General features: G+C 39.9%; 2 protein-coding genes across 2 annotated transcripts in view; one reads left to right on the top strand and one right to left on the bottom strand.

The window, feature by feature from the left end:
- Nucleotides 1-70: 70 nt before the first annotated feature.
- The window catches only part of stox2a (storkhead box 2a), a 56,142-nt gene continuing 35,411 nt past the window's right edge, over nt 71-20,801 (top strand). The window contains exon 1 of the mRNA XM_039690645.2: nt 71-1,291. Coding sequence (XP_039546579.2) covers nt 964-1,291 — 328 coding nt within the window. The 5' untranslated portion in view covers nt 71-963. The remainder of the gene's footprint in view (nt 1,292-20,801) is intronic.
- On the bottom strand, nt 13,316-15,534 carry LOC148978508 (uncharacterized). The gene is made up of 2 exons (XM_089132626.1): nt 13,449-15,534; nt 13,316-13,347 (listed from the first exon to the last, which is right to left on the bottom strand). Exons 1-2 carry the CDS (start codon nt 15,019-15,021, stop codon nt 13,316-13,318), a joined length of 1,605 nt encoding a protein of 534 aa, XP_088988752.1. The 5' UTR covers nt 15,022-15,534.

Raw genomic sequence — 20,801 nt, forward strand, 5'->3', positions numbered from 1 at the left:
GAACACAAACATAGCATCTCTCATGGACTCTTTCAAGTCCATCCCATCATTTTTCATTCTTGTAAAGTGTTAAAAGTTCATTGAGCAAATCCGTGTCCGCCGGCTCTCGTTCTGCTTCTCCCATGTTCACCTGTTGCGAGGCTCGTGCACTACACTCGCGATGTTTTGAAGGCCGCCTGTAGGTGGAGTCAGGAAAACATCTGGTGATCCGCGCCGCGCGCTCTCTGTCGACACGTCCAATCTAATCCGCCGCACCGGACAGACACCAAGCGCACGGCGTCAGGGACGAGAGCCCGACGCCTCCGAGACGAGTTAACGCCTGCGAGCGTGACACCAGAAAGCCTATACGGTCTATATGAACCCCCTCAAATAGTGTGTAGACCGACTGGGAGGCAACCTCAGAGTGCACCAAATGAAGACATGAATAAGAAGGAATGAAGTCATCTCCTGCTCTCTATGGCCAGCAAACATCACCGATGAATGCAGTGATCGATCAACCCGCCGCTCAAGAGGCCTCGATGGTGGAGGAATCGGTCTCGTTTGCTGTCGGCCGAATGCGCAGAATGTCGCGGGAGAGGTGTGGAAAGAGGCAGGTTGAGACCTATTAGTACAGACAGTCCCATTGATCATTCAGCTCAGCTGCTTTGCCCATCAGTGCAGTGGCTGGTTTAATATTGCCCAAAGGACTGCTGGCATCGGGCTATGGGCGCACCGTACGGAACACGGCGTTGCGAGCGTTTGTTTGATGAATAAATGACATTTGCGTCTCTCGCGCGTATCATGCTGGTGGACCCTCCGCCGTCACGCGCAGCGCTTCGGCTTCTGGAAATAAACTGAAATACGGTGCAATGTGTTCGTTTTGGAAATTCAATAAGGTGCGCAATAAAACCCCGTGTGAGTGCCGGACAGCATCGGACAGGGTCGCAATCCACGCCGTGGCCTGTGTGTGAAACACGCCGGAGAATGGAGAAGTTCCTGCAGATAGCGCCCCATTCCTTGGCCATAGTGCTGTCACGGGTCGGCACGGAAGATGAAGCAGCCGCCGCGGTCACGGAGAAACTTCAGCACCATCACACCGGCTATGAGATATTCGCCGACTTCAAAGCGGAGAACATGCAGCACTTCTGGAATAAGAAAGTCACAGACGCCATATCCGAGACCTTCTTCTTGGGCTGGATAGATGAACATGTTCTGCTCATTCAAGGCAAGGAGGATCATTTGGAGGTCCTGAGGGAAGGATGGACACGGAGGGGCCTCAAACCACCGCGAGGCTTCGAGATCAAGTGCATAGGTAAGCCTGACCAAATGGTATCACACTCGGGGACCCTTGCTGCACAGCCTGGGGAAGGAAGCAGACAAGTTTTGTGTGTGTGTGATAAATTATGGGCGAACCTAGTACCAGTGTTATGCTGTAAAGTATTTCAACATATTTCAATGTTTGAGAAGTGTCCTATATTCATCTCCAAATTGAACATGCCATAAAGGTGCACTATTGGTGTGTAGTGAGACTCCCCACCATGCACGTCTGCCATGTGAGGTTTATTTACCTGCTTAAATGATCAACTTGAGAAAATGATAAGGTAAAATTTACCTTACCATATATGATCAAATGGTATTATTTAAAAAACCCCAATGCATTTTACTGTAAAATTGGATTAGAAGTAAAAGTATGAAACAGCTACCATATAATTTATGAAGAAAAGTTAAATTTAATAAGGCTTTTTTATAGTTATATTTCATATTTAATATTAAATTATATTTATTTTAAATAAATACTTTTATATAAGCAAAAAGTAATCAATACTTTCCCAGCAATCCTTAAGTGGACCAAATATGGTGTTAAATTAATGTACATTAGTGTGTTTTGTGTTGCATTTTGTTATATTCATACAGTATTATTGTAGGGACATTGTATTATTGTATGTTGTCTCTTTGTCAGTTATGCTGTGCTCTGTGTTTAAGTTATACAATGGAGGCAATAAATGTGGCCACCAACTTTAAATAGCTGAAATAGGCTGGCATATTAACGTTATATTATTCAATTACAATAAAGAATTATAAATTATGCAGTAACCTGGTAATGCTTGAAATATAGAGGTATTATTTTGTGTGGGAAAGGTTGCCAGTTAGTTGACAGCTGCCAGTTTGCTAGAATCAGTCACGTACATAGATTTACATATCGTTTAATCATTTTCATGTCAGAAAAACTCTCCTTTTTAAATCTTGGACATAATTGACCGCTGGAATTTACAGTGAGATTTATTGTAAAACTAGGCTTTATACAGTCTTTAAAGCAGCTTTGAATGAGGTCAATGACCTAATATACATTAGATCTAATAATCCCTTCCCATGCTAAAAAAACATTTGATGAGGATTTTCTTGTTGCATAAACAACATGAACAAGGACACTTGTTGCTATTACTTTCAAACCCCTTGTTCTGTGAAAAGGGTTCACCCATTCTTTGCTTTAACACTCCCATAAATCTTGACGTCTACTTGAAGGAGAAAAGGGATTCAAGTTAAAACTTTCCACTGGATTGTCCACCATTCAGAGATGAAGTACAAAAAGTTGTGCTTTATCGCTGTGGAATCTTTCTCCCAAAATTTCTTGGCAAAACAAATTGATTTAAGCCCTGTTTACAGCTGGTATTAAGATGGTTTTGGTGGATCGGATCACAAGTAGACGAGGAAGACACATAACCGTTTACACCTGGTGTTTTAATCTGTCTCTTTTATCCACTTTCAACCACTTCTGTCCTGATTTCTTTGAGGGGAGGGTCTGTAAGTAGATAAATGTATATGTTTTTTTATCCAATGGACAAATTATGTCCATGCAAATTTATATATGAACCCACACAGAGACGACGGAAAAACTACCACATCATCTACATTACGAAAGCAATCCAGTCCAATGCGTTTTCTCTGGAAGTGGTCGAAAGTGGACAAGCTCAAAAAGTTTTAGACCACATTTACACCTGTATTTTGCGTCGTCCACTTGGGATCCGATCAGCTAAAATGCATCTTGATACCAGGTGTAAACAGGGCTGTACTCAATTGTAATATAGGGTTTATTATGATGGAACTAAACTCTTTTTTGGACCGGGTTCAAGGAATCCGATCAGGTCTGCACAGCGCTGCATCAAGTTGAACACACCTTAAATCTGTAGCCGTAGCTCTCAGAAAATTACGAGTTTACACGTTGTAATTACACATTCCTCAAGCTCGTGACGGCTTCTTACAGTTCAGAATCGTTATGGTAATTACGACATGCCATGAACGTATATTCCACCTGAAGTTTTCTGGACTCTTTGTACATCTCCAAGGCTGTGTTGAGACTGTGAGGGATTGGGCCTCCAGTCACACATAATGCAAAAATAAAACAAACCATATTACTGAACTCGGCTCAAAGGGGAATTCTTCTCATTCCACCGCCTGGTACTGAATCATTTGTTTTGGAATGTGATGATATGTCTGATTTTTGCAGATTTGAGTTTAGACTTTTTTTACTTGAATGGGCTAATCTACAATCCAACTGAATGTTTACAATGGTTTGGACTGTGTATTTACTTAAAAAGAAGAATTCACTTTATTACCTTAAAAGCCCTTAAATTCATCCATTTGAAAAAAATCCCGAAGAAAAAGTATTGTGCAAACATGTGCTTTTGTTACTCTTTTTAAAAGAATGGTTTTCTATTGGCATTCATTGATGGTTCCTTTAAGAACCGTTAACATTTACAGAACCTTTCCACTGCACAAAAGGTTATTTATTTAAAAAAAGTTTCTTCGGATTATTAAAATGTTCTTCACACTAAGAAAAAAAATGTGACTCTTCACTTGAATGTTCTTTGAGTAACCAAAAATAGAGCTATTGCATCACTACAAAAAACTGGCCCTCAAGACTGAAGTTGCCCATCCCTGATCTTTATTATTGGCCTATAACTATATTATAAGATTATGTACACATTTCTCAATTCAAGTTCTTAGATTAATCAACCAAATCCCTTTTACAACCCCTATATACTGTAACGTAAATAAGAAATGATTTCCTTGCTAGCATTAAACCTGTCAAAAATTGTTGACAGGTTTATAAATATTCTATTCTTGAGTTGTGTTTCTTCCTCCCAGTGAAACAGACCTAACAAAAGAGAAGACTCAAAAGTAAAAATGTATTTCCTTAGATGTATAACCCAGACATCACCCCTGCCAGCAAACACTGCCATCTAGACAGTTACAAAAGTTTCCATTAGTGCTAAAAATGTCTTGACATGGTTCCCTCAGGTGTGTGATTATCACAAGCATCATGGCAAACAAGTAGTGTCAAGTAGAGTTCATAACTGTTTGTGTGAGTGGTGGGGAGGATGTGTGTGCTCAGTGTGATACATCTGACATTAACTCAACTTAAGAAAACTTTTTTTTCAGATCTTTACACACTGTCTGGTAAAACTTAATTGCAGAAATGAAGTTTGACTCAAGCTTATGAAGTAAGCAGCCTGGGTGTGTTTACATTCAAAGCTGGAACATATTTAGATGCATTTTGTTAAAGGGGGGGTTGATTGCGATTTCACTTTTTTCATTTTAAAAAGTGTGTAATGTTGCTGTTGGTGCATGAACAGTATCTGCAAAGTTGCAGCGCTGAAAGTTCAGTGTAAGCAGAAATATCGTCTTTTAAAAATCAGGAACTATATTGCCTACAAAAACGACTCGATTGGGACTACAGCTGGGTTTTAGACGTCACTAACCCACACATTTGCATCAATCCCTCCCTCCGGAAAAAGCAAAAAAGGGCATGCGCATATTTCTGTGGCTCGTCGAGTGTGTTGTGTTCACCCAGCTGTCAGGTCTTCTGTGTTCGAGCTTCCCACCGATGCTGTACTTCGTCAACAATGGATGCAATTTATGTTTGATTATGTTCCTGAAAATGACGATCGTAATCTAGCTCTCGGAAGACAGCTTCCAGAATCTCCACGAGTTCAATGCCGGATTCAACAAGAAACTGTTACTAAAACATGAAGCAGTTCCAACTTTAAAACCAGAGGCAGCAGTTGTTGGGCCACAACCTGTAAGTAGGCTAAGACTTCACCATTTTAAATGTATTTGCATGTATAATTCCAGACGTAGCCTTGTGTTTTATTTTTTTCAAATGCCAGCGCTGGCTTTATAGCTACTAGGCTACTAGTTATGCTATTTTGTGTCTACGACAAACGAGTACAAACATTATGGACCTGAATTTTGTATAAGTACTATTGTTTTAAACGTATTTTTCAGGTATATATGCTTTATGACGTTATTTTCGATTTGATCAAGAACATAAACTAATGCCAACGCTGTTTGAGTATAACATTAGTAGCCAGTCAGTTGCTATTGTTGCCAGTCAGATGCTATTGTGTAAAACAAACGTGTATAAAGTTACAAAATGTAGCAAATTATCATTCAGAAACGTTTAGTAAGAGCCGTGTGTGGTGAGGTTCTGTTTGACTCTCTTCATCGCGGCTTTCTCGGTCTGATTCTGCCTCAAACTGATACTGCAGTTTGACACCATTATTTACATCTGGACCGGAGCGCAGACACGTTTCGCCCGTAAAGGTAATGGGCGTTAACCTTCCGGACAACGTGAGCGACAGTTTAGCCAATCACAACACACCAGCCCAAACTAACCAATCTGAGCCCACTGCCTGTTTCTGAGGGAGTGGTTTCATAGACTCAGGAAGTCAACTGCTCGTTCGAGGACAGAGGAGAGCGCGGCTGACAATAAGACAATGAAGTTTATGAAAAATAAGACTTTTTAAAAAAGAAAAACCACGAATACATGTTATATTGCACCCCATAAACACAATCATGCAAAGAAAAAAAGCAGTCAACCCTGCCTTTAAAATGCTGCATAAGAAAAAGATAAAGTAAAGGAAAAGTTAATTGCAGCTAAAGGATAAAAGTGCTTTTTTTAACGGTGTTGTTCTTCATCTAAACAAATAGTGATAACAACGCATCCATTTCAACTTTTGAGAATTTAACTGCATTTTTTCCAACATAAACGAAATAAGAACAGTTTCTACAAAGTGTGAAAAACATAGCCTGCAATTATTTCTTCTAAATTATTAGAAATTCGAGATGTGTGTAACTCAAAGCCCCTTGTTTTCTTCAGGATGTCAAGATGAATTGGGTTGAAGATTTACTATGGGTAAATTAGGATGGCTTCCTCTGATGTCTTTGTATTACTTGTAGGTCGCCCAGAGACCATGAGGTTTTAGATTTCACAAAACACTAACCACTTAGAGCCTTTCGGTAACCACACTCTTGATGCGTCTGCAGAACAGTAATCATTTGTTGAAAAGTGAGAATCCCTCTTTAAACATGTTGAGTTTTTAGCATCTGACAGTAATGGAATATGGTAAACTGTCCATATCACAGGGCGGAAACATACAAGGGCTGTGGTTGTACAATGTCCCTGAAGGTCATGTATGCACATGGATTGTGGTGGCAGGTCTGCTTTTGGTGCAGATGGGAAGGAAGACTGGGGGACAGGAAAGGGAACTCTGTGACGAGCCCTGTAAGCCTTGTCTTCAATAGGAGGAAAGGGAGGAGTGCTGAAGAGAATGAAGGGAAATAGCCAATGGATCAGCAAATCGGCATCATGTAGAGATGTTTGGACAGCCTGGATCAGTCGGCAACTTTTCAGACTAAAGTTTTTTTTGTTGTTGACAGTCCAAGAGTGTTATGGTTTCATTCTTAAATCATGAGGAATCCATTTGACTATCTTTTGAGTTAAGGAAGTCAATTCCAATGAAAATGAAATGTGCTTTGATCACATATACTTATTTACTTGCGTTTGCCACTAACAAAGTGCAATATTGATGCGTTGACAGCATCTAAACGTAAATCATTTACTTAAAAACAACCTTACAGATGTAGAAATGTTTACGGATCCTTATTTAATCTTTGAAGAATTAATCGGTTGATTATATTGCATTTATGATCAATGTAATTACAAATCTTTAGAATTTGTATGATTATGTTGTGTGAGGGGCAGATCCCAGTTCCAGTATCTTTTTTTCTCTACCCACTCCGAAGTCCTAATTCTTTTGGGTTTTACAACTGGTGAATCTCCAGTTGTCACTGGTAATTGTCATTTGAACCTTTTTGGATCCGCCATAAGTTTAATTATTTAAAGTGCTTTGAGAAAAAGCTATACATTTCCACCTCAAACATCCTCACACGCAATATAGCCTACTACCGGGGACTCCTTCTTTATGTGTACAGATGTGACGTAATGACGCAAAGACATGCTCGAATTTCCCGCGGAAATCCACCAGTACCACTGGAATTAAAATCATTATTACAAGCTAACCGTTTTGAATCTAGCAAAGGCAAGCAGATATTTTTAAACACTGGCTGGTTATGTTTTTTTAATTATTATTATTTTGGATAATTTTTAACCCAAAAAAGTTACAAACTGGAGCTTTAAAACCGATTATGTTTATTAGTGGTTATATATCAAGCAGGGACACGTTTGTGTGCATTTTACTTTGTGATTTCACTAGAACGAATAGAGAGTCTCCGCAACGGATTAAAGCGTGCATCCGTGTGAAGACTGCGCGAGAACACTTGCATCCGTGCCACTGATCGCAGTCAATGAGCACTTTGATCACTTTGTTTCAAAAACAACACATTTTGGCGCTCGATCGCCTCTTATTTAACAAACGTACGAAATGAATGCCCTGCTAGTTAACTAGAGATGCTTTATTTATTTGTATTTTTTACAATTTTTTGCAAATTTTTTATTGCTTTACGTGCTGCAAGATGTTTCAAAAGTGGTGGGGACAATATCGACCCTGGCAAAAAGGGGTGGGGACATGTCCCACCCGTCCCACCCGCAAATTACGCCTATGCATTTCAAGTCTTTATTCAATGACCTTCATTTTTTTATATTTTTATTTTGGTAGGAACAGATATAGTGAACATAGATTATCTTCTCGAAGTAATCCCATGGTGGTATCATATTATAGCCAAGGCTAAGGCCGTGTGTCCACCAAAGCGTTTTTTAGCCAGCTGAAAACGACGCTCTGCTGAAGACGCCGTGCTTTGGGAGCTTAAGAGCGTTTTAGCAGCGCAGCGTTTTATCCGTTGAGACGTTTCGTTGCTATGATACAGAATATCCGCAGCAGTTGAATGTTGTGACAGTTGGTCGGTGTGGTATTTGTCCCGCCCCTCCTCCACTGTGATTGGACGCACACAAATGGATAACTGCACAGGCTGGGCAAAAAGTGACAGTGATGAGCGCTGCGTTTTATCCAAAGTTGAACATTTTTCAACTCCCAGCGACCAGTCGGGCGCTCGGTGCTTCAGCGTGAAAAAAACGCTCAGCGCCTCGGTACGCTCATGGCGTTTAAAAAACACGGCGCTCCCATTGAAAACAATTGAAAACATACACCAGGTGCGTGGAAAAACGCTTTGGTGGACACAGGGCCTAATTCGCACCTTCTATAACCCTCAAGAAGGGTTATTATGACAAAGGTTAAAGGGTTAGTTCACCCAAAAATGAAAATTAAGTCATTAATTACTCACCCCTATGCTGTACCAACCCTGTAAGACCTTCGTTCATCTTTGGAACACAAATGGATAACTGCAGACGAACTAACAATAGGAGTTAAACAAAGTTAAATGTTATAGCACCTGCTGCTCTGTACATCCTACTGAAGGATACCAACATTAGAAAGAGCAGGAGAAGTTTATTTTACTATGTCTGTGATCATTTTACTTCAATCTTATTCGTTTATTTGGTGCTTTTCACAGAATCGGATCAAATAATGAGTAATGTCTCAAATAAGCACTGTATCTCATGTAAAGAGGACGTTTAAGCACAGCAGCAAAGAAAACATCCTTGCTTAAAATAAATTGAAATATAATAATGTTAATGTAATAACAAGATACCAAGGAAAACAAAAAAATATTAAATTGTGTCATTGACCTTCTGTGTCTCCACTTGCTCGTTGTTCCCCCGTTCCCGAGGGGTAAAGGTTTGTTAGATGTGTCATCAGGTGTGTTGCTAACACCTGATCATCCAAAGAAAGTAAATCATTTTGTGCATGTCTGTGTGGGATAGGTCAGCAGTAAGTCATGTTGAGTTGTGCTCTGTAATGCCTGTGCAGGTTCACTTTTAACAACTCATTGTAAATCTATCGATCTTCTGCCTTCAACACCAAACCTCTGGCGCAAGTACAGATACTTAAATTTCCATGTATGTTAAAGTCGCCGTGAAACTGAAGTTGAGATTGTCGTTTTTTTCCTTGTCGTCCTTGTCGTCCGAGTGAAACGGCTTCTGAAATTAGAAAAAAATGTAGGGCAGGGCTTGATTTCGTCCTTCGGGAATTGATTGGATCGTTGGAGGTTGGGCGTTGCAAACAAGATTCAAAGGCAGAGTTGAATGCGATTCATTTACCCTTATAATTAAAGATTATAAGGTTACATGAATTAAAAAAAAAAGAATGAAGTGCACAGATAAATCATTTATAATAAACACTACAATATTACATATAAAAAGAAGATTTGTCAAATTTGATTTCATGCCGACTTTAAAGTGCTCAGTTTACTTCTACACTAGTTTTTAAATTAGGTACGTAAAAAACATTAGGTCCACTCAGTAATGCTATTTTTTTGTATGTGTGCTTTGTAATATGACAGTCATCTTGGACTTACTGAGCTTTGTGCAAAAGTTTTTACTTACACATTGTCTAGTAATCTCCTTTATTTACATAGCACTGACTTTATACAATACAGATTGTTACAGTGATAACAGGAAAATGATTCAATAAGTTCATCAATGAGTTCATTTTGTCTACTCTATACAGCAGCTCTAAAAGAAAATAGTGTCACTGTTCAGCTGAAGTCAGTTCAGTGTTGATTCAGTTCTGTTGTAAAGTGTAAAAAATGATCAAATTTGTTAATTTCATCTATAAAGCAGTTCTGCAAAAAAGGGATGTCACCGTTCAAGTCAGTCCAGTTCTGATCCAATAGTGTCAGTGCAGTCAAAACAATAATATTGTTGAATATTAAGTCTCCCCAACTGAGCAAGCAAGTGGTAACAGAATGGAGAAAAAACCTTGGAAGAAACCAGGCTCATTCGGGGGGTCAGTTCTTTGGCCAATGAATGAACACGTTGTCATTATAATTGTTTAAAAGGACTTCAAGCTTAGGACTCGTATTCGGGTCACCCGAAGTGCAACTGCACCATATGTCAGAGCACTTGCCCACATGGCTATGGCTCTGACCTTAGCTGCATTTTTTTCATGATTTTAAGTATAGCAAAAACTGAAAAAGCATTAGTCAGAGAGATGAATAAAAAGATACTCAAATTTGAGTTAGTAGATGTCTCTTTCTGTGGTATTAAAATATTATCTGTCATTTATGTTAATATATCTTTAATGCTGAACAGTTTTGTTATTTTTTTAAACAAATAACCCCATTAGACTGTAAATATCCATATATTCATGTGACGTGAATTTGTAAATGGCACTACATTTGTGGCAGAAAATTGATTTGAGTTTAGTTTATGGCCATATACACAAATCTCACATCCTGTTGAGAAATGTTGCTGTCACATTTTCTGTGGTTGACTACCATTTTGACTTATATACATATGTATAATTTAGGGTTCAGGTTATAATATAGTTAAATTAAATTGTTAAATTACAATTACAGTGAAATTAAGTGAATTACCCTATTACTTCTTTCATGTTTAGGGGAGCGCGGGGCTCAACGTAATGCAGGGCTAGTTGTAACACGCTTGATTTAAATACACATGCTGGCATGACGAAACTTGGTGTATTTCCTAGTTGCCATTTCAAAACTATATAGAGAAAAAACTGCACCAAAATTCTGAAATCTTTGTGAGATATCACTGAACATTTATTTAACCATAGCAAAAGTACATTTCTTACTTAAGTTAATTTTTCATGTCTATTTTTTGTGTTTATTTTAAATTTAGACAAATCTGATATTATTTTAATATCCATTCTGTTGTTTAACACTTGATATAGTTTGCTAACTTCTTCTGCACTAGCAGGGTTTAAACCCCAGTTGTGCTGTTGGGGCATGTTGTAACACTGTGTTACAATGTGCCCCTATTAGAAATATGCGATTATATTCTATAATAGTTTTATAAATTCTATTAAGAAAACAAGAGAAACATGTAAATAAAGACTGAGAGTCAATGTTCATAAATTATTAATTATTATTTTGTTTTGAACTATGCTGTATAGCTGTGTTTTCCAGTGTGTTTGTTGTCAAACTCAAAAATATATATATTTTTAATTATTAAAAAATGCCATTATTTTATATGAAAAAGTTAATAATTGTATGAAAATATTTTGGATTGACTTGTATATTTTTTTGATTAGATCAGATAGCATTTTAAGCTGTCATGTGATGTTACAACATGCCCCTCACATGTTACAATGTACCCCACCTATGGGGCATGTTGTCACATTTCCACACTGTACACTTCCATTCTTTCAGGGTAAATAAAGAAAAAAAGACACAATGTATTAATAAAACAAAACCACATCATTGTATGAATGTGGGAAATTAATGTGGGAAATTAATGTGGTAAATTAATGCGGGAAAAAAGAAATACTCTAAACCCTTAGTAGATTTACAAAAACTGAGAAATTCAAAAAGCGTTATGTTGTGCCCCGCTCTCCCCTAGTTCTTTCACTCCTCCCATTAAAAGAGTTGGTAGCACAATGGGCTCTATGCACGGCTGTATTTCCGGTGAAGGTCTAAGGATGCTCGATAACTTCCGCCGATAGAGTCCAATGCAATCCCGAGAATTGATATTGAATTTTATACTCCATGGTTATACTAAAGAAACATTAGTCACAAAAACAGACAAAACAGACACCCCTCATTGTGTTTATGCTTCTTTTAAAAATTATATTAAATAGGCATAACTATATATAAAATTACATCTAAAAGTAGCCGGCCGCATCCGAGGATGAACGACTTCAAACCGAATATGTCCGAGCTTGCTCTGACCGTCGCAACTCTGTTATCATTATGTTAAGTCCGCCCTCCGACTCTATACACGATGTGATTGGCCCTACCAGAGTTGGGGTTTTCCAGCTCAAACGTCTATGGAGAGTTGCAAGACCACACTTTGCTGCAAAATAATTTTTGCTGCCGCTAGGGTGCGTCTAGATTTCTAGGCTACCAATATGCACCCTTTAGGTACAAAAGTGTACCTTTTGAAAAGGTACCGGCCAAGTGACAGCTTTCGTACCTTTTTTTCTGACAGTGTACCCTTAAAATTATGCAAATATAGCCTAGTTTGGTAGCATTATTCATCAGAACATTCCATCCAGCTGTTGGGTTGACAATTTGATATTGATGACGCTTATAACGGTGGTCCTAAAACAGCCAAACAATATTCAGGGCCCTATTTTAACGATCTGAAACACAAGTGTCAAAGCGCAAGTAACTTTGTGGGCGGGTCCTGGCGCTGTTGCTATTTTCCTGGCGGGATAAATGCCTCTTGTGCGTGGCGCAAATCTAAAAGAGGTTGGTCTGAAGTAGCTTCATTATTCATAGGTGTGGTTTGGGCGTAACGTGAAATAAACCAATCAGAGCGCCATCCAACATACCCTTTAAGAACAGGTGCGCATGTTGCATGACGGATTGTTATTATAACAGCGGGTTTACCAGGTGCGCGCTTCACAGCCGATGAGACCGACGTTCTTGTCAGGGCAGTAAAAGACAGAGAAGTGACGTTGTGTTATGAAGTGGAAGGATGATGAACCCAAACGCAGACAGTGTACAATGAACTCAGGGTTTATTAGGACAAAAAAGGAAAACAAAGCCCACGAGGGGGCAAAACAAGACTGGGTAACAAACACTAGACTTAAACTGAGGTCAAGACAGGAACAATACTAAGACACGAACAGACTCTGGATTAACAGTTAACTCAAGGGATTACTCACTGCAAACTTCACAAAACAACAAACAGATCTCACGGCAGGTTACACAGCAGGTTTCAAACAATCTTTCACAATGAACCGACCCAGGACAGCAAACACAAGGGGATTATAAAGGGGAACACTAATGACCAGGACAGGTGAAACTGACTAGACAATAATCACAAGACTAGGATAACAAGGGGGCGGGGTAAGTTAACGAGACAACACAAGCACATGGCCCAAACAGGCCATGCGCTTGCACACAAAACATGATTCTGTCATGATCCTGCCTCACGACTAGAGAAAATCAAAGACAAGAAGGCAGAATCATGACAGAACCCCCACCTTAAGGAGCGGCTTCCAGACGCTCCTCAAGGGGACATTAAACACGGGACATGACAGACTGTGACAAAGATACAAACCAACAGTACATAGCAAAAACTAACAAAGGCATACAAAAATACACAACGACAGGATTGGGGTGAAACATCAAAAACAACATACAAGGCAGAGGAGGTGGAGGAAGCACAGAGTCTTTGAGCGACTGTCCAGGGTGGGTGGGCGGGACAGGGGTCCTGGGACCACAGGGAGTGGACTTAGGATGAGAGGACCGAGCGGGCTTGGGAGGAGTGGTATGGGACAAGGGAAAAACAGTCCGGGGTCGAGCCATGACAGGGGAGACAGGGGAAACAAACGGAAGTCCAGGGACCGTGGGGACAGGGACAAATGGGGAAACAGTCCGGGACCGGGGTTGAGCGCAGACAGGACTGACCGGGGAAACACACGAGGTCTTGGGAACAGTGGAAGTCACAACAGGGATAGCAACTGGGGGTACAGCGAACGATGGACACGAAGCTGGACTCATGACGGGGGGTGTGGTAGGAGATCGCAGAGGGAAAACTGGGACAGAGCTCACCGAAGGTGACTCTGATCCGACGATCAACCTCTCCAACTTGGGAGTGGTGTCCTCCGCTGCAGGTTCAGGGACAGCGCCTACAGACATAGGTTCAGGGACAGCACTTACAGACACAGGTTCAGGAACAGCGCTTACAGACACAGGTTCAGGGACAGCGCTTACAGACACAGGTTCAGGGACAGCGCTTACAGCAGCGGGTTCAGGGACAGGGCTTACAGACACAGGTTCAGGGACAGCGCTTACAGACACAGTGGGCTCGGGACAAGACAGGACAGGCACTTCGAGGATCTTGATCAGACTGGACAAATAGTCAGACAGGGTCTTGGCAGCCAGAGAGATGGGCATCTCCTGACGAGCAGAAACCGACTGCAGAATCTCTCTTGCGGCTAGATCGGCCGCAACTCTCTCCGCAGCGGGCTCTGGGACGGCGCCTGCTGGAGCGGGCTCTGGGACGGCGCCTGCTGGAGCGGGCTCTGGGACGGCGCCTGCTGGAGCGGGCTCTGGGACGGCGCCTGCTGGAGCGGGCTCTGGGACGGCGCCTGCTGGAGCGGGCTCTGGGACGGCGCCTGCTGGAGCGGGCTCTGGGACGGCGCCTGCTGGAGCGGGCTCAGGGACGGCGCCTGCTGGAGCGGGCTCTGGGACGGCGCCTGCTGGAGCGGGCTCTGGGAGAGACAGAGACAGAGGACCAGAGGCTCCCTTCTTCCTCTTCTTCTTCCTGGGTCGTGGAGCAGAGGACATAGCCAGGCTTGTGACCGGTTGGGGAAGCACGACAGGAAGTGTGGTCTCAGTTGAAGAGGACTCCGAAGTAGACTCCCACGACAGCCGTCTCTCTCGCTTGCCACGGAGACTTGCGGGTGCAGCTGATGCGTCGGGAGCCGAAGTGGAGTGAGCCTGGTTCCCCTGCGTAACCACGGCTAAAATGTGACCCTCCGGGATCACTGGCAGCCTGGCAGGTGGTGACAAGGTGGTGGAAGCCGGCGGATCCTCCTGGGAGAAATGATCCCAGAGTCGGGCCCAATTCTTCAGGATCCACTCACCCTCGGGTGGGACAGGACCGTTGATTCTCTCTCCGTCTGTGGGAGCTGACAACCACCACTGTTCCGGCTGTGGCCGGAACTGGGAGAACGAACTGTCTGCTGGGTTCCTTGTTGGTCGGTTCATTCTGTTATGAAGTGGAAGGATGATGAACCCAAACGCAGACAGTGTACAATGAACTCAGGGTTTATTAGGACAAAAAAGGAAAACAAAGCCCACGAGGGGGCAAAACAAGACTGGGTAACAAACACTAGACTTAAACTGAGGTCAAGACAGGAACAATACTAAGACACGAACAGACTCTGGATTAACAGTTAACTCAAGGGATTACTCACTGCAAACTTCACAAAACAACAAACAGATCTCACGGCAGGTTACACAGCAGGTTTCAAACAATCTTTCACAATGAACCGACCCAGGACAGCAAACACAAGGGGATTATAAAGGGGAACACTAATGACCAGGACAGGTGAAACTGACTAGACAATAATCACAAGACTAGGATAACAAGGGGGCGGGGTAAGTTAACGAGACAACACAAGCACATGGCCCAAACAGGCCATGCGCTTGCACACAAAACATGATTCTGTCATGATCCTGCCTCACGACTAGAGAAAATCAAAGACAAGAAGGCAGAATCATGACACGTTGTATGGGGATGGGAGAAACCCTCGCACATCAGCGTCGGTTAAACATTATATACGTATGTTTCTTGCCACTATTGGGCAAACAGGTCTGATCGTTTAGTACTACAATTAGCCTTAAAAATGGGTAATAAGGTTTTTCCATCTTCATGTAAAGCACAATGATTTCCCTCATGTTTTAATATTTTTCCTTGTTATAATGTATGATTTGCAAAAATAAAAACTGCTGCATCTGTGTTGATGAGAGAATCAAAGTCTATGCACGCTGTGCACCCGCTATACATTATGGCCAAGCATGCGCGCTTAAAATAGCATTATGAACAACGCGCAACGCACCACTGAGTTTAGACCAGGTTTTTTCTGGTCAGTGGCGCAATTGTTTTCTGGAAGTGTAAAATAGTACCAGGGAATGTTTGCGCTGAAACACGCCTCCTTTTTGCGCCGATCCGCCCAGGGAGCGCAAGTTCATTTCCTAGTTTACCGACGTGCGTCTGTGGAGGGAAAAATTCTGTTTGGTGCGCGTGCAAAATAGGAATGATACATGCGTTTGTGTATAAAGTCATTTGCGCCGGGTGCAGGATAGAGCCCACAGTTTTATAATTTGTTAATAATGTTTTGTTTTCATTCATTAACTATGCATTTTAGCATGTCAGTACATATCCGTGCTTGCACTTTGGGCAAATAGACTTTTGATGAATTTTCCGGTTGAAAGCCCAGCTGTGGCTTTGATCTTTGGCCTGTGAGGAGATCTGAGAGTGATCTCTGTGATCTTCCTTTAGCCTGGAGCCTAACCTGCACTCTTCACCTTCTCCCACTCCGGCTTCCCTCATGCGTCACCTTGGTAGAACTTTGCTGAGTGTCGTCTCACTAATACCATTCTTGCACACTCTTATCAATCTTCTGTGTGTGTAGAGTCACTCCCAAGCGACCCTAAAACTCTGAGAAGTTTCACATAAATCCATCTCAGTTCATTTCACAGTTGTTTGCTCTGTCTTGCTTTTGGTGCACAGTCATTCTCTAAAGTTCCAGCCAACACAATAAATGTGCTAGTGCCTTGATAGTATTTTTTTTTTAGCCAATTCATGCTTTAAACTTCCTCCTTTTTTAATGCTTTCTTCTTGCGTTCTAAATAAATTTGTGTTCATGTGTAAAAAGCCATTTTACAGCCATACCATTCAGTCAAACCTGTACTAGGAAGGACAGCATGTGGATATTCTACAACCTGGCGAGTTACCACTTGAAATGTTATTCTGACATTTATAGCGTGTTTTAAAAGGGGGAAATTACTGTGATAAAGACAATGGTCAGCAACACTTCTTTCAGTGATTAATGCAAAGTCTTAAGGCTTTGGAGTGGTATACAAAAATATATATTTTTTGTGTCATACTATTTTTTTACACTTATTTAGGAATTATATATATATATAATTGTCACTGACATGACACCCTTTGTCATTTCTATTAATTTATGTCAAGGTGATACAAATCCTTGAAATCATAATGAAGACAAAAGCATCATTAAAAGAATGAAACTCTTGAAAAGATAACCTTAAAGGGTTAGTTCACCCAAAATTAACATTCTGTCAGTAATTACTCACCTTCATGTTGTTCCAACCCTGTAAGACCTTCGTTCATCATCGGAACACAAATTAAGATATTTTTGATTAAATCTGAGAGCTGGATCACTCCTGCATACTAGTCCATAGGCTTCTTGAGGTATTGAAACTTGCCGGCCTCAAAAAGATATTAAAGACATCGTTAAAATAGTCCAAGTGACTACAGTGGCTCAATCTTAAGTTTATCAAACGACGAGAAAACTTTTTGTGCGCAAAAAACAACAAAAATAACGACTTTATGTCAACTATTCATTTACTTCTCTTTCTGCCTCGAGTCAGGTTATAGTTTAATAGCGTACGCTTATGTTATTGTACGTCACACGCATCACACACATGACCAGCCTCGGCCAATAGTGAGCCTACGTGTGATGTAGCTCTACGCTATCACACTACGTTAACTGACTACAGGCCCATAGAGAAGGAAGTGAATAGTTGAAAATAGTTGAAGTCGTTTTTCTCGTCGCTTTTTCTCGTCTTGGTCATTTTTCTCATCATGTTTTTTCAGCATGGTCATTTTTCTCATCATAGTCACAATGTTGCCCATTACAGTTTTATATAGGCATCGTCCTACAGCAGATCTTCGTGTGTGTGTGCGACAGAGGAATTGCTGCCGCTCTTTTGACTCCTTTACACATTTTCTAAGTTCTTTGTGAGTTCTCAGCTGGTAAAAATATCATATGTTCGCAAATAGAACAACTGCATTTAGCCCAGTACACAGAATTGTTTTGGATGTTCAGTAAGTTACCATTGTAATTATTCAGTGCCCTCCTGTCACATGCTGCTCTGAGACAGAAAGGTTGAGGATCCAAATGCAGTTTTATTGAAAGAGTAATCCACAACCGTAGTCAAAAACAGGCAAAGGTAAACAAACACCGGGTTATCAGTCCAAACAATATCAGGGTCAAAGCGGCACAGGCAAAAACAGAGGAAACTGCACAGAAGATTGAAAACCAAGATAAAGAAAACAAGGAGAATGCCAAACAAGATCCCAAAGAATTATCATGATTACAAAATCTGAGCTGTGAATCTGAAGGATTTGGAAAGATTCTGTATGTCTGTATTCAATATGGTGACAATAATTATGTCCAAACAACGTGAACTAGAGAATTTTGTTTTTAATGAAAGATCAAAAGGATAAACACTGCAAATTTATTTTCACAGCCGCCTTTGCTCATTTACAAAGTGTGTAAATCGGACAGTTCATCACGATACAATATGGTATTGACTCTCTCAGCTAGTGATATTTGCTGATACCTCAAAAAATTCTGCGATACGATTCATTTCAGGGCTACATCGATCGACTTATTGATATTTAGATATTATGTGCCAAGTTTACACAACCAGTTACATTTTTATGAACCATGTGAAAATTGCACTCCCTCTCCCAAATTTGACCATTGTGAGGAACCAAGCAGTTAAGCAAGAGGAGTCACAAGGGAATGAAACAACATGCAGGTCCCAGGCACTCAATAAGATAATGAGGAGAAGGTTAAAAAGCCTTTATTAAATATGGCTTATTTCATTACAAAAAGTCACAAGCCAACATGTTTCCACCCACAAGTGGTCTTCTTCAGGGCCAAGTAACACGAAGTTTAGAAGTTTATAATGATTGAAAATTTCATTTTTGGGCCTATAAAGCAAATAAACAGACGGTAACTAAAGCTCTGAACATAAAAGACTTGAAAATACAACTGACCTCCTACAAAAGAAACAAAGGGAACTTGTATATTGGCTGATCAAACCAATTTTGACATACAAGGGAATACTAACAACAACACTACTACATATGACAGAAATTACGGTAAAATCTACCCAAAAACGTATTACAAAAGAAATGTACTTATACTTAACCTTAACAAATATAATATAATAATATGTAATATAAATATAAACCCCAAAATATCTAAGAAGAAAATAAAGCTACCGTCCCAGGCCCAGACATAACAAGCAGTGGTAGTGTCCAATTAGTCCAAGTTTTTTTTTATATTAAAAGTTTATCTATTTTTTATTACTTTGGTGTAAATCAGCATTAAGAAATTCATTCACAGAACACAAGTTCATATTTGATGTTTTAAAGAAGGACATTTGGTGTTACACACATATCCATGTCATCTTGAAAAATTGATCTTATTAAGGAACTACCTTCTCTTGATGTATTTAAAAAACAAAAATATTAAATACAACTAAATATTTTCCTGTTAATACTTTTATGCTTTTTTAAGAGGTAATGTCTTCTGTTTTTTCCTGGTCTTAGTATCCAGCTCTATGAAAAGTACAATTAGAAAATGATCTGTGAAGTCTGGCATAGCCTAATTACACCCAAGTCAAAATGGACTTTTATATTTGTAATAATATCATCATCAATGATGGACTTGATGGTTAGTTTCTGTTACTCTCGTATATGAGCTTATAGTTGGCAAAAAGATGGAAGAATACAAATTAAGAAATTTTTTGCACCATCATTTTTAGCTAAATAGATGTTAAAATTGGCAAGAATAAAACTAATTTTTTTAAAAACAATTTAGCAAAAGCAGATTACCCCAAAAGTCGTTTTTTGGCAAATGCTAAAAACTCCGCATTTCATGTTTCATAGTTAAACAAAACCAAGTCTCCTCAGCTGACATAGATGCCTGACAAACTTTATTGTTGTGATTACATGCAATACAGGGAGCTTTCCCCTCACCACTGTAACATACTTTATCAAGGTTATGACCCCGAAGAAGATATCACGTCATAAACGCTGTTTTTTTTTTGTTGTTGAATTTTTTGGTGTAGTGTTAAAAAAGACAGTGTGAATGCTAATTCAGGACAAAATGTATCTTTTGGTCTGGACCAAAAGAACCCAGACAACAGAACTACTTTTGTGAACACATTCTTAGTGTCTTCTCTTATTAGGGCTCAATAGGTTTGTTCAAGAAACAAATCATTTAATGAAGATCCCTATGAATGTTTTGGAATGTTTTGAATGTTTTCCCTATGAATGTTTTGAATCCCTAATGAATGTTTTGGAGCTTAAAAAAGCTTGATATCATGCCAGTGTTCATCCCCAAGTTTTTTTTTTTTTTTTTTTTTATACAGCTTTTAAGGAACTTTTTTTCTACACTATTTAAAGTATTGCATTTAGGCCATATACATTCTTTCATTTATTTCTTTTTTTTACTTTTTATATCAAGCTCAATCCTATTTTGATTTATTGATTTGTAATTAAGTAAAACATGTAGCAGAATTTCAGTTTTATTGTAATTTATTAAATATTCATTTAATTAATTTACATGACAAGCATCACCGTGCAACTTGTTCTCATAATAGTATAACATTAAGACTGTTGTGATTTGTCAAAATTGACGTGACCTTAAAGTAATCTGGCTATGTGAATTTGTGTGGTATCTTACTGTGTTATTCATGCACTTATTTATATTGATCAAGCTGCTCCACCTGACTGACAGAAATAAACTCATGGTATAGATTGATGCATTGCTGCCATCTAGAGACATGGAGTATAATTTCCATCTGCATTCAGCCCTCTTCTATAGTGTTTTAATATAAATCATGGAGGTTTGTCTTGTGAGTGATATTTAAATATAGTAAGTAGAAATTTAATAAAAAAATATATAATGGTAAAAAAAAACACTTTAATACAGCTTCAC

The sequence above is a fragment of the Pimephales promelas genome, chromosome 6 (assembly GCF_988280905.1).
Source record: "Pimephales promelas chromosome 6, fPimPro1.hap1.1, whole genome shotgun sequence".
Taxonomy (NCBI): Eukaryota; Metazoa; Chordata; class Actinopteri; order Cypriniformes; family Leuciscidae; genus Pimephales; species Pimephales promelas.

Coding starts and splice junctions, on each gene's coding strand:
- LOC148978508 (XM_089132626.1), bottom strand. CDS start 15,021: ATGAACCGACCAACAAGGAACCCAGCAGACAGTTCGTTCTCCCAGTTC. Junction 13,348..13,448: donor TCCTCCACCTCCTCTGCCTT/GTATGTTGTTTT, acceptor TCTTTGTCACAG/TCTGTCATGTCCCGTGTTTA.